The sequence below is a fragment of the Oncorhynchus tshawytscha genome, linkage group LG28 (genome assembly GCF_018296145.1).
Source record: "Oncorhynchus tshawytscha isolate Ot180627B linkage group LG28, Otsh_v2.0, whole genome shotgun sequence".
NCBI classification, from domain to species: domain Eukaryota; kingdom Metazoa; phylum Chordata; class Actinopteri; order Salmoniformes; family Salmonidae; genus Oncorhynchus; species Oncorhynchus tshawytscha.
In genome coordinates, this window is record NC_056456.1 from 9540861 (window position 1) to 9566749 (window position 25889).

Genomic DNA, 25889 nt, shown 5'->3' on the forward strand with positions numbered 1-25889 from the left:
AACTGTGCAGTACTGTACTGTGCGGTTCAAACTTGTGAAACAGAGCCTTCTAAGCAGAGTTGCAAAGAGAAAAAGCCATCCCTCAGACTGGCCAATAAAAAGAAAAGATTAAGATGGACAAAAGAACACAGACACTGGACAGGGGGACTCTGCCTAGAAGGCCAGCATCCCGGAGTCGCCTCTTCACTGTTGATGTTGAGACGGGTGTTTTTCGGGTGCTATTTAATGAAGCTGCCAGTTTAGGACTTGTTCTGTTTCTCAAACTAGACACTCTAATGTACTTGTCCTCTTGTTCCGCTGTGCACCGGGGCCTCCCACTCCTCTTTCTATTCTGGTTAGAGACAGTTTGCGCTGGAATAGTACACAGCGTTGTTTGAGATCTTCAGTTTCTTGGCAATTTCTCACATGGAATAGCCATCATTTCTCAGAACAAGAATAGACTGACGAGTTTCAGAATAATGTTTTTTGTTTCTGGCCATCTTGAGCCTGTAATTGAACCCACAAATGCTGATGCTCCAGATACTCAACTAGTCTAAAGAAGGCCAGTTTTATTGCTTCTTTAATCAGGACAACAGTTTTCAGCTCTGCTAACATAATTGCAAAAGGGTTTTCTAATGATCAATTAGCCTTTTAAAATGATAAACTTGGATTAGCTAACACAACGTGCTATTGGAACATAGGAATGATGGTTGCTGATAATGGGCCTCTGTACGCCTATGTAGATATATTGTATAGTCATATATATTGCAATTATTTTGTCACTATTTATTACTATTTATTGTCTTACCTCTCTTATCCTACCTCATTTGCACACACTATATATATACTTTTTCTATTGCATTATTGGCTGTATGTTTGTTTATTCCATGTGTAACTCTGTGTTGTTGTTTGTGTCGCACTGCTTTGCTTTATCTTGGCCAGGTCGCAGTTGTAAATGAGAACTTGTTCTCAACTGGCCTACCTGGTTAAATAAAGGTGAAATAAAACATATTTTTATTTAAAATATATAACATGAACAATGTCTACACTGTATTTCTGATCAATTTGATGTTATTTTAATGGACAAAATGTCCTTGTTTTTTTAAAGAAAAGCTAAGTGACCCCAAACTTTTGAACGGTAGTGCAATTCAATCCATTTTAGAACAAGGCTGTAACGTAACAAAATGAGGAAAAGGGGAATGGGTCTCAATACTTTCCGAATGCACTGTATATAAAGGTCTGTTCTGACAGGGTGAAGAGAGAACAAGTGGAAAGGAAGAGAACATCCAAAAAGAAGGGGTGCGGTGAAAGAGAGAGTGAAAGCAGGGGCATTAGGCAGTGGAGTGGACTGTGGAGAGAACACTTCCCATTGGAGCCCTGCTGCTTGGGATAATGGGGTTGATAGGTCAATTCCCTAAACTTCCTCAGGTGTGTATACCATGCTAATCTTTTTCTTGTTTTACTATTCAGCCTATAGGCTAGGGGGTACAGGATATTTATTTGGACATGTTCCAATCAATATGTTGTTCAGCACAGCATAGGCATGAGATGACATGGTTTTCACCATTTTGGAAATAAATTCCATCAACGCGGCCTGACCACAGAGATCTGTGAACGCAGTCGAGGCGCCCCCTCGTGTCTAGAGTCGTCATATCAGTCTAGCGTCGCAATCCACAAAACTAAATCTGGACAACAGCACAGAAGAAAATGAATAGGCTGGCACTTGTCCATTTCTCTGTGATAACATTTCATCGATATGCCTAGCCTTCTGAGCAAAACGGAGTCCATCCAAAGTCCATATCTGGTAGGCTACTAGTGTTGGCCAACACAATTTTGTCCATTTTTTCCTTTGATTGACAGGTGCCAGTGACGCAAATAAAACCTCCGTTGTTATTTTTGGCCGTGTTGAACATCACCTAGGTTAGTAAGTAGGCTATTGAGGACTTGATTGCAATCAAACTTCCTAAGAGTGACACTTCGTGATTGGGGATCGTAATGGAGCTATGCATTTCTCATGACAATCAAAGCTGCTGAAATAAAGTATCCCACTCACAGAAAAGGCGACACGTCAGTGGTCGTGAAGAAGCTTAATTTCGTGCCAGAGGGAGGTAATGCTATGACTCACGTGTGCGTGCGTTAAAGTGGATAAATAGGCGATTCAGGCGCTCAGAAATAATTAAAAAATGACACATTCTTGAGGGGAAAAAAGGTCATTCGCACGCTGCTGGATTGAATTTTTCGTACTCCATTGGTATTCCGGTGTCGTTGGCTTTGGACTGTCTTGCGTCTCAGAACGTTGGGTGGATAGAGAACTGTAATTCGGTTCTTTGGTGATAGTTTCTGGACACGACAACCTGTGCACCCGCAGACGGTAAGGTAGCCTATAGTCTCATAGCGCGAGCGCTCTCACGTTTCCGAACAGCCTATATTGTAGTATTGATTGATTTTTCCATAATATAACCGTGAGTTTTTGTTTTTGAATGCTGCACAGCGCTCAACAACTGCTACATTGTTGCGATGCTCATTCTTATTGGAGTCGAAAAAAGGATGAGATTGGTTTAGAAAAGCATAAATATTTTTGCAAAAGACCTGTCGCTTGAATGTTCAGATTTCCATCTCTCTCTCGTTCAAAACTTTAATTAAGAAACAATTAACATGTTTTGAGCAATGGCAGGCTATTGTTATTTATAGTCTATATGAGTAGCACGATTCCATCATTAGCCTAACTATTCCTTATTAACAATGACATTGACTGATGCTGGCTTCGCTGTGGTTATTCAAAGATCATCATAATTAAAAATCGATATGCTATCCATTTCCAACGGATTTCAGTAGGCTGCCCAATCAATTATATATTTTTCTTACTAAACCAATAATTATTTGACAAAATATGTCAAATAATTCCATTGCACATCATTGTGGTAGGGTTTTTCGTTTAGCATATTCCTCATTATGAATAGGTCTGTTCAGGATGATTTGTTTGTGGATTAGACCTAGGCCTGGTTATTTGCTTTATTATTGAAGGCACGAAAATCCTTTGTTTTCGTGCTCTTTGATCTAATTAAGTAGACTGAACGGTCTGGTGCTCATCGCTTAGCTCGAGCGCCCAAGACTGATGGCTCTGAGATGGGGGTGATTTCGCTTTAACGACCCATAAAAACTTCACTAGGGACAGTTTTTTTTCGTTCGTGTTTATAGGCTAAGGTTAGAATAGCGTAGCCTTAAATTTCTGTCAGATTTGCCGACTTTATTTGGGTCCAGTATTGAATGCCCGCGATGTTAACGTCCGAATGCATTTCTGCATTTGACAGACGGACCCACGAGCCTGGGTAGGCCTACGTGTGTGGCACGAGACAAATCTTCTCAAACCGATCACCACTGATTTATCTCCCTTCGATCGGCAAATGCGAGCCATGTTCTAGAATAAATTATTCCCGTCAAAGAGGCAGATAATACAACAAATGATGCATCATCCTCTTCGTATATGGTCACTGCACGGTTAATTAAAGCTCAATTTCATTGGTCAAATTCAGCTAATGTTGCCTATTTTAGGCTATGTAAATAGACAAACTTTCAAATATGAATCCGGTTATTTATTTGTTTAATATTAGCCATATATCTTAACACTGGGCCATTTGTTTTCAGCAACCGATTGGTTATTTTCGTTGATAATCTGATAAGAGTCCCGGAGCGCACGGGAATAACGGAGGACTGATGGCCACGTCTGAACCGACAGCCGCTGGCGGGGACCAGGACCCCAACTCCGCCAATTTACGACCTTCATCCACAAGTAGGTCTCTCTCTCTCTCCCTCTCCCTACCTCACTCCCTCTCTGCCTGATAAAAACGAGTCTCACTCTGGCTATTTACCGTGTGGGCGACGTCGTTAATCATTCCGGTTAAAAACAGAGCTATCACAACTGCCTGCTGCTGTCTAACGGATCAGCGGCGCGCACTGAGAAACGGACCTCCTGTAATTGCCTCATAGAGCGTCGTTATGTCTTCAGTGCAGGGCATCGGGAAGGAATTATTTTTGGAATAGAAATCACAATTATTTAGAATAAGCCCATCGAATTAGGTTATGCCTTTTTTTATTTGGCCTATCAAATAATGTTTAAAATATTCTCGATTTTAAAATAGGCCTAATAACCTAAACACTAAATGTAGGCCTATGCTATTATTTATTGGCAAAAGATATATACTGAATTTTAGCATTCAAATTCGTGATACATTTTTAAAAATAATTTCAATCATTTATCCCCTCTTAATCTATCCAATGTGTGGTCCTGCATCACTGAGAGAGCTGTTATCAGCGCAATTACGCAGGGAAATGGCTGGTAATTGCAGGCACTCCGTTGCTCGTGATTACGGCTTGCTTTCGTTTTCTATGACATTGGCGAAGTGTACGCGGAGGAGGGATATCAATGTAATAGAGACCCGCTTCGATAATTTTACCATCGAACACTGAAAGAAGAGGGCATTTAGTAGGTATTACTGAAATTATCCTTTTAGTCTACCCACTGACAGTTACATTTTAGTTAAGAAAAATCCCCAAACCCGCTTCTCTTTAGACCTAGGCCAAGTCATTTTTGTTTGAGAAAAATGGAAGCCTAGGCCTTGTTAATCAGCCTGAAATTTCAGCCATTAAAACCATTGGCCTAATATGGAAAATTGACTTCATTTGATAGGCAATTTGACAGAGGAATAATGTGTTTGACAGGTTTTATATAATGCATAACCGTTTCAAAAAGCCTGTGATGTTGTTTATACTCTGCCTGTCTCTCTGCTGCTACTGTTGATTGTTGCCATTATCTCGCTGCCACGCTCTGTCTCGCATACATACCTGAGGCGGCCGGTGGTTCCTGTGTGCGAGTGTGTCTCGGGCAACGCTTACCTTGTGCTCTGAGGGACACCTCGAGACGTTCTATACGGGTCTTAAATCCTAGACAAATAACACCACTATAAGGCTCATATGCATATATAGATGTGCCTTGTTACCGTCCCATTGCTTGACTCTGTGCTTGTGTTTTTTGTGTGGCTATGATGCCATTTTCCATCTGTATGTTCATGCAATATCAAAACACGTAGCCTATAGGTTGTTTTCCCTATGCTGCAGTAGTTCTCCCTATACTGCCTGGTGTGGGCGTGTGTGTGTGTGTGTGTGCGTGCGTGTGTGTCCAAACGGCCAGCCAGACATCACCATCTCGCGCCAATCAAAATACTGTGTTTCACCCAATTAATTTCTGCTCTCCTTCGCGAGCTAATTTCACGGGTGTTTATTTAAAACGTCCCCTTTGCCGGGTGCGTGCCAGTGTGGGCCTCTAATGGCCCATTTTGTTTGGACTGTGTGGATTCGGAACAATTCGAATGTTAAGGAATAGGCTAATAATCGCACTGATCTAAGGTCAGCGCTGCTTTGTTTCCTTCCCAATGGGGTTTGAGAAGGGGTGGCGTGAGCTCTAGAGGCTGCTGCTTCTTCTGCATGTGAGTCTGCTTCATGCTTCTTCACTCCGTTGTGCCATACACTGCCACCATACGCTTAATAAAAACGAATCCACTGTCACCCAAATCACACTATTCATTATTCCAGAATCGAATTTTCAAACGTTCTCCCCAAACATTCTGTTTTAGACTATGACGCGTGGATGCAAGGATGCACGCGGAAACTGGGGATGAAGATCTGTGGTAAGTTTTAGACCCATGAACCATCAACAACGGCAATCTAATTTGATTCACTGCAATAGCCTACGAGAAACGTTGCCATTTGACTTTGTAGGCATATGAAGCCTCATAGGCCCATCTCCATACCCAGCATAATGATGCTATAATATGCTAATATTAGGGCAAGGCCGTCGCTGACTGTCACTCCACATTCTCATCTCCTAAAGGTCAGTTGGCAATTAGCTTTAGGCCAAGCACGGCGCGCCGGGGTTCCCGCCCCGACCCCGCGAGGCACCCCATGTCCCTTCCTATCCATATCTCTGCAGTTGGCAAAGGACAGGATACAGGCCTACACTACAGCAAGTAACAATCCGCCTCAGAAATGTAGAAAATGCCTAAACATTTAATATTTGTCGAGATAGAGCTGTCCAATAGGTTTTTAATGCAGAATTAGCTGCTAACATGGTGTGTGCATAAACTAGGGCTACAGACTAAATAATACATGTTCTAATTCCAGTTTTGTATTTTATTTTATTATCAACGCCTTATTATTTTTTTTAAACATTAATTTCCTCGCCTTTCCGTTTGGAGGTGGTATGGATTTGGGTATCTTTATGCAAAACGTATTTTTTTATATACCTTATATAATGAGATGTGATGACGTCGATGAGATGACGTGGGAGGGCGTGGGTTTGGTAAATCTGGGAGGTTCCATAAAGCCTCTGTTATGTTAGCCAATCCAGCTAAAACAAGGTGAAACGATTGAATCCAGTATTTTTCCAACAGGAATCTTAGATGACCTTTTATTCCTGGACCCTGTATATTTAATCTTTTTTCGATTACGTCTAGGATTGGTTTGACGTCATCACACATTGAGAAACATATATTTCCTTTAAGAAATCCTTCCTACTTTCATTGATTTCAGTCCAACATGTTTTGGTGGCAGGGTTTTGATAATGTCAAATTAACATTTAATTGCAAAAGTATGCATTGTCCTACCATTGGTTCAATCCAAAAACAAAGAAGAGGATGTCATTAGCCTAAGAATAAATGGGTTTTAGCTCGAGAGTTACGATGCAGAACTATAATTCGTACCGAGGGCCCACATAATTAGGTAACCTGCCCCGTAATGAGGACGCCCCCTGCCGGATAAAATCAACACAATTTAACCTCCCTTTATAACCCTGCAAATAACCTTAATAACGAAATAATTTACCGCAATATACGAGGAAACATGTTTATTCAATAAACTGACTGATTCATTTTATAGAGGACATTGCTTAGGCCTTATGAGTAATTTTCACATTTCTGTTCATTATGCACCAGGCCCAATCATTTACCCTCGTTTCTATAATATCCCCTTTGGGCTGATAAGGAATCGTTTTGTGCTCGGGGTTGAAATCATTTTTTTTTTTTGTGGGGGGAGGAGAAAACTGAAAAATCCCTCTGTGGCAACAGTCATCATAAAATTGTGCTGAGTTGTTATATGTTGGCCTATGTCAGTGTTGGATTTACAGGCCGTTATAGTCGTCAGCTCCTTTCAGTAAAGATACGGGTCCTGCGGATGAGAGGAAGATTAACGGGAACCAACCAGCAGTTGTCGAGGCTGCTGGTCTTGTAAAATAATCAGTGCCAATCTGCCATTCAAGATTAGGGGAGTACATTTAAATGAAAGGATCTCTGAAGCTCTGAAACAGAAAAAGGGTTCTGTTTCAGAGAGCCTTGCCTCTTAGATATTGAGAGCCTTGTCTGTTCGATAATGCAAAACATTTTAACATCCGATGTTGATAGAATAATTTACTTAAAACTGTATGACGTGAAAATAGATGTTTAAATCCTTCCATAATGACATTTTCTGATGGTAGTCTGCTATAGGTTTTTCTCTAAAATCAATGGGCTATTAATACACACGGACTTTAGTAAAAAATAGACTAGCCTATCCAGAGCCCGTTAAATGTCTCGCATCCGTCATTAACCCCAGTCTGATTCGAATGGGTTGGCTTAAATGCGGAGACACATTTTGGTAGAATCAATTCAGTTGTTCAAATAACTAGGTATCCCCTTTCCCTTCCATAATGTCTCCTCTACACAAACATTTTTGGCTGCCTTTAAGATTTGCTCTATCATGTTTTGTTAACATTACACGAACAATTAATGTTTTATGGCGGAATATAATTGTAGAATTTACTGATTTAACTCGGTGGAACTTGATGTGCACCATATTCATTCATGTAGAAATTAACTGAGCAAATTTTGCTTGGTCAAAGAGTTTGTCTTTTTAGGGGGCAGAGCTCATTAGATGAATCGTCAGCATGCATTCCAACTGTACATTTGTACATTTACATTTAGGTAATTTGGCAGACGCTTTTAGTCGAGAGCGACTTCAGTCAGTGCATTCAACTAAGGTAGATAAACAACCACATGTTAAAACTAAAAGGTTTATGTAACCGTAACTGATTATGTCATTGTAGTTAAACGGGTCTGTAGGTTAGTTCAATTGACAGGCTGCAGGCTCAGGAACTGGCAAAGAACTTCATGGTTGAGTAAGGAGCGGATGGGAGCACAAAGCTCCCTACTGACCTCTTCACTTTACCATTGTTAATTGGAAATAAAACTGTGTAATGTATTGGTGTTTTTTATTTCATTTAGTAGTTATGACAAATGCAACTAAAAAAGAGCTAGAGCTGACACAATTGATTCATAATGTGTTTCCATGAGGTGTGACTACCTTCCAAAAGAATGTGTTTCCATTAGGTGTAACTACTCTCCAAAATAATGTGTTTCCATAAGTTGTAACTACTGTCTGAAATAACATGTTTCCATTAGGTGTAACTACTGTGCAAAATAACCTGCTTCCATTAGGTGTAACAATGGTCCAAAATAACCTGTTTCCATTAGGTGTAACTACTGTCCAAAATAACGTGTTTCCATTAGGTGTTACTACTGTCCAAAATAGCCTGCTTCCAAAAGGTGTAACTACTGTCCAAAACAACCTGCTTCCATTAGGTGTGACTACTGTCCAAAATAACCTGTTTCCATTAGGTTTGACAATTGTCCAAAATAACCTGTTTCCATTAGGTAACTACTGTCCAGAAGAACGTGTTTCCATTAGGTGCAACTACTGTCCAAAATAGCCTGCTTCCATTAGGTGTAACTACTATCCCCAAAAAAATGCTTCCATTAGGTGTAACTACTATCCAAACGAACCTGTTTCCATTAGGTGTAACTACTGTCCAAAATAATCTGTTTCCATTAGGTGTGACTACTGTCTAAAATAACCTGTTTCCATTGGGTGTAACTACTGTCCAAAACAACCTGCTTCCATTAGCTGTAACTACTGTCCAAAACAACCTGCTTCCATTAGGTGTGAGTACTGGCCAAAATATTCAGCTTCCATTACGTGTAACTACTGTCCCAAATAACCTGCTTCCATTAGGTGTAACAATTGTCCAAAATAACCCGTTTCCATTAGGTGTAACTACTGTCCAAAACAACCTGCTTCCATTAGGTTTGACTACTGTCCTAAATAACCTGTTTCCATTAGGGTTAACGTTTGTCCAAAACAACCAGCTTCCATTAGCTGTAACTACTGTCCAAAACAACCTGCTTCCATTAGGTGTGACTACTAGCCAAAATAATCCGCTTCCATTAGGTGTAACTACTATCCAAAATAATGTGTTTCCATTAGGTGTAACTACTGTCCAAAATAACCTGCTTCCATTAGGTGTAACAATTGTCCAAAATGTCCTGTTTCCATTAGGTGTAACTACTGTCCAAAACAACCTGCTTCCATTAGCTGTAACTACTGTCCAAAACAACCTGCTTCCATTAGGTGTGCCTACTGGCCAAAATAATCAGCTTCCATTACATGTAACTACTGTCCAAAATAATGTGTTTCCATTAGGTGTAACTACTGTCCCAAATAACCTGCTTCCATTAGGGGTGACTACTGGCCAAAATAATCCACTTCCATTAGGTGTAACTACTATCCAAAATAACATGTTTCCATTAGGTGTATCTACTGTCCCAAGGAACCTGCTTCCATTAGGTTTGACAATTGTCCAAAATAACCTGTTCCCATTAGGTGTAAATACTGTCCATAAGAACCAGTTTCCATTAGGTGTACCTACTGTCCAAAATAACATGTTGCCATTAGGTGTACCTACTGTCCAAAATAGCCTACTTCCATTAGGTGTAACTACTGTACAAAACAACATGCTTCCGTTAGGTGTGACTACTGTCCAAAATAACATGCTTCCAATAGGTGTAACAATTGTGTAAAATAACCTGTTTCCATTAGGTGTAACAATTGTACAAAATAACCTGTTTCCATTAGGTGTTTCTACTGTCCAAAATAGCCTGCTTCCAATAGGTGTAACTACTGTCCAGAAGAATGTGTTTCATGAGGTGTAACTACTGTCCCAAATAACCTGCTTCCATTAGGGGTGACTACTGGCCAAAATAATCTGCTTCCATTAGGTGTAACTACTGTACAAAACAACATGCTTCCATTAGGTGTGACTACTGTCCAAAATAACATGCTTCCAATAGGTGTAACAATTGTGTAAAATAATCTGTTTCCATTAGGTGTAACAATTGTACAAAATAACCTGTTTCCATTAGGTGTAACAATTGTACAAAATAACCTGTTTCCATTAGGTGTTACTACTGTCCAAAATAGCCTGCTTCCAATAGGTGTAACTACTGTCCAGAAGAATGTGTTTCATGAGGTGTAACTACTGTCCCAAATAACCTGCTTCCATTAGGGGTGACTACTGGCCAAAATAATCTGCTTCCATTAGGTGTAACTACTATCCAAAATAACCTGTTTCCATTAGGTGTAACTACTGTCCAAAACAACCAGCTTCCATTAGCTGTAACTACTGTCCCAAATAACCTGCTTCCATTAGGTGTGACTACTGGCCAAAAGAATCAGCTTCCATTACATGTAACTACTGTCCAAAAGAATGCGTTTCCATTAGGTGTACCTACCGTCCCAAATAACCTGCTTCCATTAGGGGTGTCTACTGGCCAAAATAATCTGCTTCCATTAGGTGTAACTACTATCCAAAATAACCTGCTTCCATTAGGGGTGACTACTGGCCAAAATAATCCGCTTCCATTAGGTGTAAATACTGTCCATAAGAACCTGTTTCCATTAGGTGTACCTACTGTCCAAAATAACATGTTGCCATTAGGTGTACCTACTGTCCAAAATAGCCTACTTCCATTAGGTGTAACTACTGTTCAAAACAACCTGCTTCCATTAGGTGTGACTACTGTTCAAAATAACATGCTTCCATTAGGTGTAACAATTGTGCAAAATAACCTGTTTCCATTAGGTGTAACAATTGTACAAAAAAACTGTTTTTAGGTTTGACAATAGTCAAGAAATAACCTGTTTCCATTAGGTGTGCCTACTGTCCACAATAACATGTTTCCATTAGTTGTGACTAGAGTCCAAAATAGCCTGCTTCCATTAGGTGTAACAGCTGTCCAAAACAACCTGCTTCCATTAGGTGTGACTACTGTCAAAAAGATCCCGTTTCCAATAGGTGTACCTACTGTCCAAAATAACATGTTTCCATTAAGTGTATCTACTGTTCAAAATAACCTGTTTCCGTTCAGTTTGACAAATGTCCAAAGTAACCTTTTTCCATTTGGAGTAAATACTGTCCAAAACAACCTGCTTCCATTAGGTGTGACTACTGGCCAAAACAACCTGTTTCCATTATGTGTAAATACTGTCCATAAGAACCCGTTTCTATGGTGTACCGACTATCCAAAATGACCTGCTTCCATTAGGTGTAACAATTGTCCAACAAAACCTGGTTCCATTAGGTGTAACTACTGTCCAAAATAACCTGTTTCTGTTTGGTGTAACTACTGTCCAAAAAAAACTTTTTACAGCATGGCTGGGTTATGGATTGATGTCACTGTGCAGGGTCTGGCAGGGCACCCATGCAAGCACACACACACACACACACACACACTCACATACACAGACACACATAGGCAACCCTCATCCATACATTGATCCATAACCCTCCTGCTGTATGGGGATTACCACCCGGGTATATAAGCGCTGTCTGAGAGAGGACACCACAAAGACCTGTGTTGCATTTGTAACTGATAACAAGGATAGATAAAACTCAGGTCTTTCAATAAAAGTCATTATCAAGTTATTTATCTAGCGATGTTGGGCAGTGGTAACCAAGCGTGTTCCCCCACTCATGCTGCTCCGTGCAACACCATAGGGTTCCTGCAGAAGAATAACAGTCTAGGGGAGGAAGGCCGGCTCGCAGGCTCGCTCTCAGAACGCCAGAAGAACCTGTTCTCCTGTGTCAACAGCGACCGGGATGCGCGCTTCTGCCGCACTGAGACCGATTTCTCCAACATGTTTGCGAGAGGTAAGCAAAGTTTATTCTTGCCAGACATTCAATATAGGCCTACTCTTTTTTTTAATCTTTCATTTTCTAGACATGTAGTGAACGCTGGTCTAGACCTACAATGTTGCTAGTTTGTTATAGCCGTTACAGGCCCCCTTATCTATGAGGGAATCCAGCCTCTACATACATTTGTTTTCATTTTGTAAATGCTTTCCCCCTAATTCTTCTAGATTTACTTCCCGCCAAAAATGGAGAAGAGGCCACTATGCAGTTCTTATTGGAACTTGTGGACATCCTCACCAACTACGTCAGGAAGTCGTTTGACCGTTCCACCAAGGTTCTGGACTTCCACCATCCGCATCAGCTGCTTGAGGGCATGGAGGGCTTCAACCTCGAGCTCTCTGACCAGCCAGAGTCCCTTGAGCAGATCCTTGTGGACTGCAGGGACACGCTCAAGTACGGCGTGCGAACAGGTACATACTGTACAACATAGACCACTAAACTAGCCACAACATAATTATGTGAAATATGTTACAAGTTTTAGACCAGATGTTTGCTTTTCATGCTTTTGGGACAGTTTTTGTGTGTATAACTTTTTTATTCTTTTTTATTTCTTATAAAAGCAGTTATCTCTCACCAAGCCAGGCTGACTAAAAGCTTTTCATTGGAAAAAGCCTTAACTTATAAAGCTAATTAAGATAGGCTGTTGTTTCTCTCCTTCGTTAATTGGAAATTAGATTAGAAACAAAAGATGGTAAATTCTGCTCTTTAAGCTACATTCCAATCCAAAACAAACAAGATTGCTGCAAGCTTAAATGGTTAGGTTATATGAAACTAAACCAACCTATATAGTAGGACTATGGCCTATAATATGTTTATATTGTATAGGCTATCTGGAAGTGTTTAATAATGCACTGTTTTATTGAACATATTGCATGTCATGTTTTTCACAGTAATTAGTGCATTGGGCTACAATATGTTTCTATCTTTGTCACGGTCATCTGCTCGTGTTCACACCACATGAGCAAAATGGAATTCTACACAAAACCATAAGCTGTTCCCTCGATAGGCTACAACCAATCACAATGACGGGTTATTATTCCCCTGGTAATTCCGTTGACAACCTCTTCTCCGTCTCTCTTCTTATTAAACCAAGTACCGCCGGCAGGGATGCAAGCCTGCATGTGCTTTTTACAAGCTGTTAGGAACAACAACAGTCAAGCTGTCCCTTGGGTTTTCCTTCCTAAAGACCTTTAGCTTAATTCATTTATCATTTACACACACAAAGTGATGATAGCTAACAAAAAATGTGTCTGTGTTAATTAGCCTACCTCAGTTGATTCCCCTTGCCTTCAGTCCACTGACTCTCTGTCCACGGTGCTGCACTATGCCAACAGAGTGGGAGCAAATCCGCTTCGCCTTTCATATCTCCAATATCGCGCTCTTCAGACAGTCAGTCAGTCATTCAGTCAGTCCGTCTAGGGGGCTACATGACATACAGTTGAAGTTGGAAGTTTACATACACCTTAGCCAAATACATTTAAACTCAGTTTTTCACAATTCTGACATTTGGTCCTAGTAAAAATTCCCTGTCTTAGGTCAGATAGGATCACCACTGTATTTTAAGAATGTGAAATGTCAGAATAATTGTAGAGAGAATTATTTATTTCAGCTTTTATTTCTTCCATCACATTCCCAGTGGGTCAGAAGTTTACATACACTCAATTAGTATTTGGTAGCATTGCCTTCAAATTGTTTAACTTGGGTCAAACGTTTCAGGTAGCCTTCCACAAGCTTCCCACAATAAGTTGGGTGAATTTTGGCCCATTCCTCTTGACAGAGCTGGTGTAACTGAGTCAGGTTTGTAGCACTCCTTGCTCGCACACGCTTTTTCAGTTCTGCCCACACATTTTCTATAGGATTGAGGTCAGGGCTTTGTGATGGCCACTCCAATACCTTGACTTTGTTGTTCTTAAGCCATTTTGCCACAACTTTGGAAGTGTGCTTGGGGTCATTGAGACCAAGCTTTAACTTCCTGACTGATGTCTTGAGATGTTGCTTCACTATATCCACACAATTTTCCTTTCCTCATGATGCCAACTATTTTGTGAAGTGCACCAGTCCCTTCTTCAGCAAATCACCCCCACAACATGATGCTGCCATCCCCGTGTTTCACGGTTGGGATGGTGTTCTTTGGCTTGCAAGCCTCCCCCTTTTTCCTCCATAGATAATGATGGTCATTATGACCAAACAGTTCTATTTTTGTTTCATCAGACCAGAGGACATTTCTCCAAAAAGTACAATCTTTGTCCCCATATGCAGTTGCAAACCGTAGTCTGGCTTATGTAAACTTCCGACTTCAACTGTAAATACAACAGTGGTAGCCCAGTGATGATGATTGTTGTTTGTTGAATATCTTTCAAACTTAAACTTCAAGCTTTGTGAGCATCTTTATGTGGACTCAGACAACGTGGTTGTCATGTAACCTTGTTATCAGCACCTCCAAGGCAAATGTTTCACTGCGGCTCCGGTCACAATAGGAATACAGAGAAGAGTGAATGTGTTTGGGTTTTTTTCGTTTTAACTTAAAGTGGTTCTTTTTAATAGCTGGAAAGAACACACACACTGTTTCAGCCCCCCAGGGTGAAGAAAACACGGTGTGTTTTTATAAGGTTATTGAAACCATCCAGGCAAATATTCCACTACGTTCTTTTGTTTCTTTAGGAACCTTTATTTCATCCAGGAAGTCCCTTTGAGATAGAATCTCTCATCTCTCTCTCTTTGTGTCCCAGGTCATCCGCGGTTCTTCAACCAACTCTCTACTGGGCTGGACATCATTGGGCTGGCTGGGGAGTGGCTCACCTCTACAGCCAACACAAACATGTGAGACATACACTGCTGCTTTTGTGTGTGCATGTGATGTGGACATCACAGTGCTGGCTAGCCAACGTTTACTGGAAAGCCCCACTGGGTTGTGATTGACATTTAAAGGATTTCCGCCATGTAGCAAAAAATATAATAAAATCATTATTTTTCAGGAAGTGTGGTTCCCATCAGACCTGCTCAGTTACGGAATCGGAATCGGAAATCTTTAACCTCGGGGGTTAAACGAAGGTCAAGGCCTCTGATTGGTCAGGTCAAAGGTGTTTAAAATTAAGTTCATATAAGACCGTTGTATACAATTTTGGTTTTGACCTGACTGATGGGGGCACTGTACCAACCGTGTATCGAACAGTAGGCCTGAATACTGTACATCTCAGATAACACACACACACGCACACGCCCCACGGCCTGGTTATTGAACATTGATCAGAACTCAGTTTTAGTTGGTGGCCCACTCTGACAGAGGGCATGAAGCCCTGCAGAGCTAAACAACACAGGACCATGAAAGACCAAATAAATAACAAAGAGAAATGACTACAGCATTACAAGAGAGAGCAAGCAGGGCAATGCCAGAGCTGCAAGAGAGACGTACACATAGAAGAGAGATCACAGACAATACATGATTATAAACTGGGTGTTTCGAGCCCTGAATGCTGATTGGCTGACAGCCGTGGTATATCAGACTGTATACCACAGGTATGACGAAACTTTTATTTTTACCGCTCTGATTAAGTTGGTAGCCAGTTTATAATAGCATTAAGGCTGCTCGGGGGTTTGTGATAAATGGCAGATGTACCACGGCTAAGGGTTGTGTCCAGGCACTGCGCGTTGCATCATGCATAAGAACGGCCCTTAGCCGTGGTATATTGGCCATATACCACACCTCCTCAGGCCTTATTGCTTAATTATGAACTGGGTGGTTTGAGCCCTGAATGCTGATTGGCTGACAGCCATGGTAAATATCGAGATGTCTTTTATTTTACCTTTATTTAACTAGGCAAGTCAGTTAGGAACACATTTTTATTTTCAATGACAGCCTAGGAACAGTGGGTTAACCGCCAAGTTCAGGGGCAGTCGTGACTAAGAACAGCCCCCCCCGGGCCTTATTGCTTAATTAGAACACAGGATTTTGAGAGACCAGACATGTTCATTAATGGTAATAAAACAAGAACAATTCAAGACCAGAGTTTGATAGTAACAGAACAAGATTGAAAAGAAGAGATGCTTCACTTCTTTCTTAAACATTAGCTTAGGCAATCACCCTGCTTGGAAAACTCCATCTCATCTCTCGGTTGGAAACTTGGAACCATGCCGAGAGAGAGAGACCCAGAGAGCAGGGACACAAAATTGTGATACACACTACACACACACACACACACACACACACACACACACACACACACACACACACACACACACACACACACACACACACACACACACACACACACACACACACACACACATACACACACCAGTTCAGCCTGGCCCAGATTCAGGAGATAGTGTTAACGCCCCATTGACTGCAGGCTCATTGTGAGCTGGTCTTAGCAGATAGCCCAGCTGGGCCCCACACACAATGGCTGCCCGGCGGCACTGAAAACCCTGTCACACTCAGCGACTGACTGCCCTGGCTCCCTGTGGAGGACTCATTCTGGCTCTATTGTCCCTGTAGATAAAGACTGATTTTCCTTTGCACTTGCACACACAGACACACACACTCACACACACATGCACACAACTGACACAATGGTGCTCAGAGTCACTTAGGAGGTCTGGGTTGGGGATAATATGAGGGCATTTAGGGGCTGTCCCATAGGACAGGCAGGTGACTGAAGGGTAATTTTCACCCTGAAAAGACCAATGATTGGCTGTGATTGTGATAATGATCGCCATTATAGATATTATTGCACGAGATGAGGAAAAAGTATTATCCTTTGTGCTCAGCCGAAATCGGCAGATTTGTCAAAATATTCTGTCTTCCTTATATAAGATTATGCTCTGCTTGTAAGTAAGGCAAATAGGATATTCTAACAGTGACATTTTGTAACAGTTTGTGATTTTCTGAGTCATTGAACCCTTTAGCATATATATATATATATATATATATATATATATATATATATATATATATATACACACACACACACACACACACACACACACACACACACACACACACACAGTCCAAACACACACACACTACCAGTCCAAAGTTTGTACACACCTACTCATTCCAGGATTTTACTTTATTTTGACTATTTCCTACATTGTAGAGTAATAGTGAAGACATCACAACTATGAAATAACACATATGGATTATTTTAGTAACCAAAAACAAGAAATTTGAGATTCTTCAAAGTAGCCTGGCATTCTCTCAACCAGCTTCATGAGGTAGTCACCTAGAATTAATTTAAATTAACAGGTGTGCCTTGTTAAAAGTTAATTTGTGGAACGTCTTTCCTTCTTAATGCGTTTGAGCCAATCAGTTGTGTTGTGACAAGGTAGGGGTGGAATACAGAAGACAGCCCTATTTGGTAATCAGCTCAAATAAGCAAAGAGAAACCACAGTCCATCATTACTTTAAGACACGAAGGTCAGTCAAATTTCAAGAACTTTGAAAGTTTCTTCAAGTGCAGTCGCAAAACCATCCAGCGCTGTAATGAAACTGGCTCTCATGAGGACCGCCACAGGAAAGGAAGACCCAGAGTTATCTCTGCTGCAGAGGAAAAGTTCATCTGCAATCTGTCCTCAGATTGCAGCCCAAATGCTTCACAGTGTTCAAGTAACAGACACATCTCGACATCAACTGTGCATATGAGACTGCATGAATAAGCCCTTCATGGTTGAATTGCTGAAAAGAAACCCCTACTAAAGGACAGCAATAATAAGAAGAGACTTGCTTGGCCAAGAAACACGAGCAATGGACATCAGACCGGTGGATATCTGTCCTTTGGTCTGATGAGTCCATATTGGAGATTTTTGGTCCAACTATCGTGTCTTTGTGAGACGCAGAGTAGGTGAACGGATGATCTCCGCATATGTGGTTTGCACTGTGAAGCATGGAGGAGGAGGTGTGATGGTGTGGGGTGCTTGCTGGTGACGCTGTTGTGATTTATTTAGAATTCAAGAATTCAACACTTTTTTTTGGTTACTACATGATTCCATATGTGTTATTTCATAGTTTTGATGTCTTCACTATTATTATACAATGCAAGAAAATAGTGAAAATAAAGAAAAACCCTTGAATGATAAGGTTTGTCCAAACTTTTGACTGGTACTGTATATATATATATATTGCCTGCTAATATTGTACAATCTGTGTGTCGCTTCATTGTTTGAATTGAAGACCAGATTGATCTCAGTTTGTCAGTCAGATTTGTCAGTCAGTCAGCCCCGGGTCCTATGATTTCTTAATCCGTCTGTCTGTCTGTCTGTCTGTCTGTCTGTCTGTCTGTCTGTCTGTCTGTCTGTCTGTCTGTCTGTCTGTCTGTCTGTCTGTCTGTCTGTCTGTCTGTCTGTCTGTCTGTCTGTCTGTCTGTCTGCCTGTCTGTCTGTCTGCCTGTCTGCCTGTCTGCCTGTCTGTCTGGTGTGTAATTAGGGCCCATCAGTCATAATCTGTGCTGGCGTATTGACTGGTACCTAATGTTCTAATCAAACTCTCCCCAGGATGGCTGTTACAGCCAGAATAAATGCACATAAATCTAGGCAGCAGCCCTATAATTAATCTCTCTCGCTCTCTCTCTCTCCCTCTCTGTTCTCTCGCTCTCATTCTCATTTCCTCTCCCTTTACTTTTCTCACCCTCCTTTCTCCTTCTTCTTGGGGCGGCAGGTAGCCTAGTGGTTAGAGCGTTGGGCCAGTAACTGAAAGGTTGCTAGATTGAATCCCTGAGCTGACAGGGTGAAAATCTGTCGTTCTGCCCCTGAACAAGGCAGTTAACCTATTGTTCCTAGGCCGTCATTGTAAATAAGAATTTGTTCTTAACTGGCTTGCCTAGTAAAATAAATCCCCCTACTATCCTCTTTGCCACAAATGTCTTCCATTCCCCTCGTGGTCATGTCTTATTCCCCTTCCCCTCTCTCTTCCTCCCCTCTTCTGTGTGTATTTGTGTGTCTGTCAGTGCGGCTCCCCTGTCCCCAGATGATGAGGGGAGGGCTGTGAAGGGTAGAAGGGGGGTTGTGTGTGTGTTGTGTAACTGGCCTTGTTACACAGTAGTGGTGCTTTCTCAATGAGATTTACCCCCAAAACTAGTGGGCAGCTAATGTTCTCGTGTTTCCATCAGGAGTGTGACACTAAAGACTTGTGACGAGCAGAATCAACAGCCTTTGCATCATTCAAGACTTTTGCTTTTGTGAGAAGGTGTCAAAGTTCACAGTTAGCCATTGTTATGTAAATGAATGGTAGCTGAAATATACCCCGGGCCTTGCCTTGGCTCCAATTTAGTCCGCCAGAGCTATGGCAGAGTGAAACATGGGTGCCGGCACTCGTAAGTGGAAACAGAAAAGTCTGAGCCTTTTGGGTAGAATTCTGGGGTAAATTGTAATTGGAAATGCGCCATAGGTGGAGGGGTGAGGGAGGCGGGGAAGGAAGGGGAAGGATGTGGGGAGGTCAGGCATCAGAGGTACATAGCCTTAGGGCCACAAAATTCACACAACCCAACCCAGAGTCGCTTACAAATGTCATAGATCATTTCAGTCAACCAGAGATGTTGCCCTCTCTTTCTGAAATGATCAAATTACAACATCTCAGCCAGGGTGGGGCTCAATTTAGAATGTTTGAATTGACTCCCATTAAACTCATTGAAATTTGAATTGAATTGGTCACTCCCGACAGGATGTAGAATTTGAATTTGAATAACAGGAAGTATAATTCAATTCAGTGCATTTCAAATAAATTCCACTCAGTCATAGAACATGAGAGTTTCATTGAATCTTAAAGGTCACACTTCCAGATACCAAAGAATATATCACTTTCCTCTGGAAACAATGCTCATATACCTTTTAACCTTAGTGGTTAGAATAGACTATTATTTTTCCACCAACCATTTCATTTATTTTCTTCTTTTTGAAGGCTTCAGGGTCAACTTGAGGGTTAAACTAATGCATTCTGGGAAATGTTGTATTTTCCCCATATTGAAAAATGTAAGTGATTAATTAAATATAATAACTTAGTATATTCGTTATCACAGGAGGTTGGTGGCACCTTAATTGGGGAGGGCAGACTTGTGATTATCGCTGGAGCGGAATTGGTGGAATGGTGTCAAATACATCCAATACATGGTTTCCATGTGTTTGATGCCATTCCATTAGCTCCGTTCCAGACATTATTATGAGCCGTCCTCCCCTCAGCAGCCTCCACTGATTCGCATACAAGTTTTGTCTTCCTTGACCATCCATTTCAAGATTAATTTCAATTTCTTTCAACAATATTCTATATGCATGTATATAACGACCTGTTTGATGTTTTATGTACAAGATGTATATTTGTATAGACTACAGCTAATGTGGAATAGAAGAGGCATTTGAATTTCATTGAGTTTCACTGAATTCAATTATTTTTTCCTTTGATTCAAATTTGAATTGTGATTCTGAATCCTGTTTACTTCTTCAATTCAAATGTAATTCAAATTCAAGAATTGAATCGGAATTTATGAGGCATTCTCAATTCAATTATGACATGAACCAAACCCTGATCTCAATATTCAATAGAGATTGAAACAAAAGCATCTCTGTTGTCCTCTCTGTCTCCTCTCTCCCTCTGTCTCTACATCTGCATCTTGTCTTCCCTTTTCTCTCCATTCCATTGGTTTCACACCTGTGCTCCCCTTCTCTCTCCTTCACTCTCTCATTCATTCTCTTTTTCTCTTCCTCCACTCTGAAGCAGGAAATAGATTTGGGGCTAAAGCCTTCTTATCTCTCCCCAACACAAGCCCCCCTCCCACACACACACACACACACACACACACCCTTCAGCCAGTCGCATCAAAAGCCTCTGTTGTGATTGACAGAATTGACAGATAACCATCAGAGCTTTGTGTGCTTTAATTAAACGCTGACTGATACTTTAAAAGGATTTGAATATGAATGTCTGCTCCCTGTCTCATATCAGGCGAATTTTAATTAGTTCAACTCTGTCAGCAAAATTTGCTTGTGTGCGTAAATGTGTGTGTGTGTGTGAGGCTAATTTAATGGAACTTTGAGTCCATAGGGTTGTCTTGCAGTTCTAGCAGTAGCTCTGGGTCCTCAGCTCAGTTTAGCCGTGCAAAAATAACATCCTTGAATATGTTTAACTTTTGTTCACCGGAAGGAGTCTTAGCTGGAACGTAGGAAAAGGGTCAAAGGTCTATGTGACCTAAATATTTTAAGTGAAATGTTGCAATAAATATTGTTTTGAGTGAATCGATTAGTTGTATGAATTGATTGATTCGTGTATTAATATATTGACCGCCAGGTTCACCTATGAGATCGCTCCAGTGTTTGTCCTGATGGAGCAGCTGACGCTGAAGAAGATGAGAGAGATTATTGGCTGGCCCTCAGGAGAGGGGGACGGAATATTCTCACCAGGTATGTAGAATATGGAGTGTGTGTGTGTGTGTGTGTGTGTGTGTGTGTGTGTGTGTGTGTGTGTGTGTGTGTGTGTGTGTGTGTGTGTGTGTGTGTGTGTGTGTGTGTGTGTGTGTGCAGGCATACAGTATGTGAGTACGTTATGTGTGTTACTGCATGTCCAATACTGTTTGATATCTTTTCAATATAGAAGTGATCATGTACAACAGGACTGGATACCTTTTATTGTCCTCTCATGTGGAAATGTATCATTGGATTGTGCCAAAATCAGGTGGTCATGTCTGCCTGTATTGGACCAGCTGCTGTCCATGGTCCTGTTCTGACCAGTCATTCTCTCTCTGTCCACAGGGGGTGCCATCTCTAACATGTACAGTGTGATGATCGCTCGCTACAAGTACTTCCCTGAGGTCAAGACCAAGGGCATGTCTGCCGCTCCCCGTCTGGTGCTTTTCACATCAGAACATGTACGTCACACGCACACACACACACACACACACACACACGCACACACACAAGCACACTCACAAGCAAAAACACACTCTGAAGAAATCCTCAATAGTGTCGGTTTTAAATTGTTTAAGTTCCTGTATTTTCTTGTAATCCCACAGAGCCACTACTCTATCAAGAAGGCAGGGGCAGCTCTGGGCTTTGGCTCAGAGAACGTGGTCCTGCTGAGCACAGATGAGAGGTACGCTACAGCTACACACAAAGGTCGCACCTGACCCACTGTAGATATACATTAAGATAGATCAGCTGGTTCTCTGTTCCTGTTCTTTCTCAGGGGGAGAGTTATTCCTGCTGATCTAGAAGCTAAGATCCTCGATGTCAAGCAGAAGGTGATTCTCTCTCTCCTTCCCTCTGTCTCTGTATATCTCTCTCTCCCTGTCTGTCTCTCTCTGTCGTTTCCTCTGTCTCTCTATCTCTTTTTGTCTCTGTCTGTCTGTATGTCCGTCTCTCTCTCTCTCTCTCTTTCTCTCTCTGTTTCTTACATGAAGGGTTATGTCACTTTGTGACTCCTGTGATATTGTGTTCCTCCAGGGTTATCATCCACTGTTTGTGAACGCTACAGCTGGTTCCACTGTTTACGGAGCATTTGACCCCATCAATGAGATCGCTGACATCTGCGAGAAATACAACATGTGGTTGCACGTAGATGTGAGTACAGTGTGTTTGTGTGTTTGGGGACAATATTGTTTTTTCCTATTGTTCTATTGGTGCGCGTGTTCTTTCTCCAGGGTGCATGGGGAGGTGGTCTCCTGATGTCCAGGAAGCATCGCCATAAGTTCAGCGGTGTTGAGAGGTACTGACACACACACACAAACACACACATTCCTTAATTCACACTACAAACACGGTAACGAATGCTGTTCCTCTTTTAGGGCTAACTCTGTCACGTGGAATCCTCACAAGATGATGGGAGTGCCTCTACAGTGCTCCGCCATCCTGGTCAGAGAGAAGGTGAGGACAAACACACACGCGCACACACACACACACAGAGACACTCTCGCTCTCTATATAACCCTGTTCTTTCTCTCTGTAGGGTATTCTGGCGGGCTGTAACTCGATGTGCGCAGGGTACCTGTTCCAGCCTGATAAACAGTATGATGTCAGCTATGACACGGGTGACAAAGCCATTCAGTGTGGGCGCCACGTTGACATCTTTAAGTTCTGGCTCATGTGGAAGGCCAAGGTGAGTCAATGTTACATGAATCTAGTATTTGGTCATATCCAGGCTTCTAATTACATATAGACCCCAATGGGGTTTCAACACTTATAGGAATGCCCTGCTGTCCCCAGCCAGCACCTCTGTATTTTCAGCTCTTATTAATCATTGTAATATTTATATTTTTTTCCGCAGGGCACCATAGGATTTGAGCAGCACATTGACAAGTGTCTGGACCTGTCTCAGTACCTCTACGACAAGATCAGAAACAGAGAGGGATACGAGATGGTGTTCGATGGAGTGGTAAGCAACTGTCCTAGTTTTTCCTTTCCTCCCTCAGTCATCCCCCACTTCCTTCCACAGCCGCAGGAAGTAGGGGTGCTGAAAAAATGATAGTAATAAAACAAATCCTTAATTAAGGTCAAAATATTCTAAATGTGTGTCTTCTCTCCGTAGCCCCAGCACACCAATGTATGTTTCTGGTACATTCCACCCAGCCTGAGAGGCATGGAACACAACAGCAAAGAGTATCGAGAGAAACTTCACAAGGTAATTGTTGTACCGTCTTCTATCTTTTCAAATGTTCCAGACACGTTATTCCAGTATTCTAAAATATGTTCTATTCCCCTCCCATCCTCCAGGTGGCGCCCAATATCAAAGCAATGATGATGGAGTCTGGTACGACCATGGTGGGCTACCAGCCTCAGGGCCAGAAGGTCAACTTCTTCCGCATGGTCATCTCCAACCCTGCAGCCCTCCAGTCAGACATCGACTTCCTTATTGACGAGATCGAGAGGCTGGGGCGTGACCTGTAGATAGCACCAACACAGTAGCCGGAGGCTGGAACTGCAGTTTTCAATGTTTTACCTGTGACCACACTAATCGGGCTCTGAGAGAATTTTGGAGCTGTTCTTGATTTGTCCTAAACAATTCTCTCTGAAGGTAGGATGTGTAAACCACAGCTTTTATGGCATGATGGGTACACACTCCAATACTAAAGTTTGACTAATGTTTGTATGTGTGTGTTTGTAGTAGAGTACTGTGTTGTGTGTGTGTTCAAGTCCGTAAAGCAGTTATTTGTCTGTGTTGCACAGTAGATTAGGTAGATTAAATGATGTAAGGTAAGGTAACACAGGGAAACCCTCTACATCGGTGTGTGTGTGTATGCGTGTGTGTGTGTGTGAAAACAAAGAAATGCCTGAGAGCACATATAGTATACAATATACTATGATATATGAATATTATGATATACACGATGCATCACTTGCACTCAGCATATATATAATTCTAGAGACAGATGCACCAACCCTTTCTCCTAGTGTTAAACCTTGACCTCCAGTGTGTGTTTCGTGGAGAAGGTGTGTGTGTGTAACAGTGTATGTACCCCATGCTGTAACCTAATGCTGTATTGACCTTTGAACTATGACCTTAGTGTTGACTATTGGCTGAAAATGCCCCTAGTTACTGATCAAGTGTCAGTATTATGTTTTTCTCCCTAATGGTTAATATTATTAATTTTAGGTATTGGGGAGGGTAAGCTGATCCTGGATCTGTGTCTAAAGGCAAATTCTACTTGCAGAGTGTAAAACACTGGCTCCTGGCCTGTGTGGAACAAGCAAACAGTATGTCATTTTTGAAGATGTTTAAATACTAATATGATAACTATAAATATATATAAAGTTAAAATATGAATTATTTATGACATTACCAGTGTTTCAAAAGTCAAGTATTTTCCTCCATTTGTAAATGTATATTTTATGTATATTCTATAGCCTCTATGTAATCTATATGTTTTGATTAATAATGCTATTAGTCAATGATATATTAATATATTATAGTGAATATGTGAGCCAAAGAAAGTGAATCGGGAACATACAGCAATCCACAGCCCTTTAGATAGCAGAAATACACTAAATCACATGTAAGATATCCTAAATATGTTACTTAATTGCCCTGATCCCCAGTGCAATCGGTATATTGTGTATCTGTGATTGTATCGCTCTGACTGAATGTTGTGCAGTGATCCGATTGACTGTATGATACTTAATTATTATAAGATTATAAGGAGATTATACATCTATTCATTTGCCAAGAGCCATATACATATATACATATATATATATATATATATATGGTACCGATGGTGTCATTTGAGAAGCAGCCTTACCGGCTTTTTGGTGTCAACTCTGGTGTTAACTTGTCAGTCCTTCGTCTAGCAAGAAGCACAAGGCTATCGAGAGGGGAATGTACTCTTCAAAGACGGAGAGAAAGAGGATTGTTCCTGTCTGACAGAAATATAATTAGAAAAATGTAATATACTTGCTTATGTATGTATTATGTTCCATATTTCCTGTACCCTCAGTGTTTTGGGAACTCATTGGAAAATCTAAGAGTTTCAGTTAGTGTCTTTGCACAGTAATATCTTTCTTTATTTTTTCCATTTTAAATGGATGTGTATTGCAGTATTTTAAGAATGATGTGATTATAGAAATATAATTAATTTCTTGATGGTATGTAGGGACCAGCTAAGTAAACTGCACAGTGACCTAAACCATGTGACCAATCTTAATGTGTATGAAGCCGTAGTGGGAGAATTGTCTTTAGGAAGGTACCGTAGGCACTTTAACTCACAATCATGCAATGTGCAGCTACAATAAAGTCTATTAAGAAACAGAGTGGGTCTTATTGTTTCAACTGTTTCTGGTAGGATAGGAGTGTGAAGACAGTACCTGTCGGATAGGAGTGTGAAGA

The 25889-nt window shown here is 41.3% G+C and overlaps 1 protein-coding gene across 7 annotated transcripts; it reads left to right on the plus strand.

The window, feature by feature from the left end:
* Positions 1-1330: 1330 nt before the first annotated feature.
* Positions 1331-25813, plus strand: LOC112226655 (glutamate decarboxylase 1-like). 7 transcript variants are annotated; one of them, XM_042308012.1, is made up of 17 exons: positions 1331-1407; positions 3625-3769; positions 5610-5663; positions 11897-12049; positions 12259-12501; positions 14821-14911; positions 21363-21475; positions 21824-21939; positions 22084-22163; positions 22257-22311; positions 22514-22630; positions 22711-22775; positions 22855-22933; positions 23016-23165; positions 23334-23441; positions 23595-23687; positions 23780-25813. In XM_042308012.1, the coding sequence occupies exons 2-17, from the start codon at positions 3694-3696 to the stop codon at positions 23951-23953; spliced, it is 1767 nt and encodes a 588-aa protein (XP_042163946.1). In that variant the 5' UTR covers positions 1331-1407; positions 3625-3693; the 3' UTR covers positions 23954-25813. The 7 variants fall into 7 exon arrangements, with proteins under 7 accessions (XP_042163946.1, XP_042163944.1, XP_042163947.1 ...); XM_042308010.1 differs by lacking the exon at positions 1331-1407 and adding an exon at positions 1672-1783; XM_042308013.1 differs by lacking the exon at positions 1331-1407 and adding an exon at positions 1875-1899.
* Positions 25814-25889: the final 76 nt, after the last annotated feature.

Excerpts from the sequence above, each read along its gene's own strand:
- LOC112226655 (XM_042308012.1), top strand. The coding sequence starts at position 3,694 with ATGGCCACGTCTGAACCGACAGCCGCTGGCGGGGACCAGGACCCCAAC. Across the intron at positions 12,502-14,820 it reads CAAGTACGGCGTGCGAACAG|GTCATCCGCGGTTCTTCAAC; the intron begins GTACATACTGTA and ends TTTGTGTCCCAG. Across the intron at positions 22,934-23,015 it reads CCATCCTGGTCAGAGAGAAG|GGTATTCTGGCGGGCTGTAA; the intron begins GTGAGGACAAAC and ends TTCTCTCTGTAG.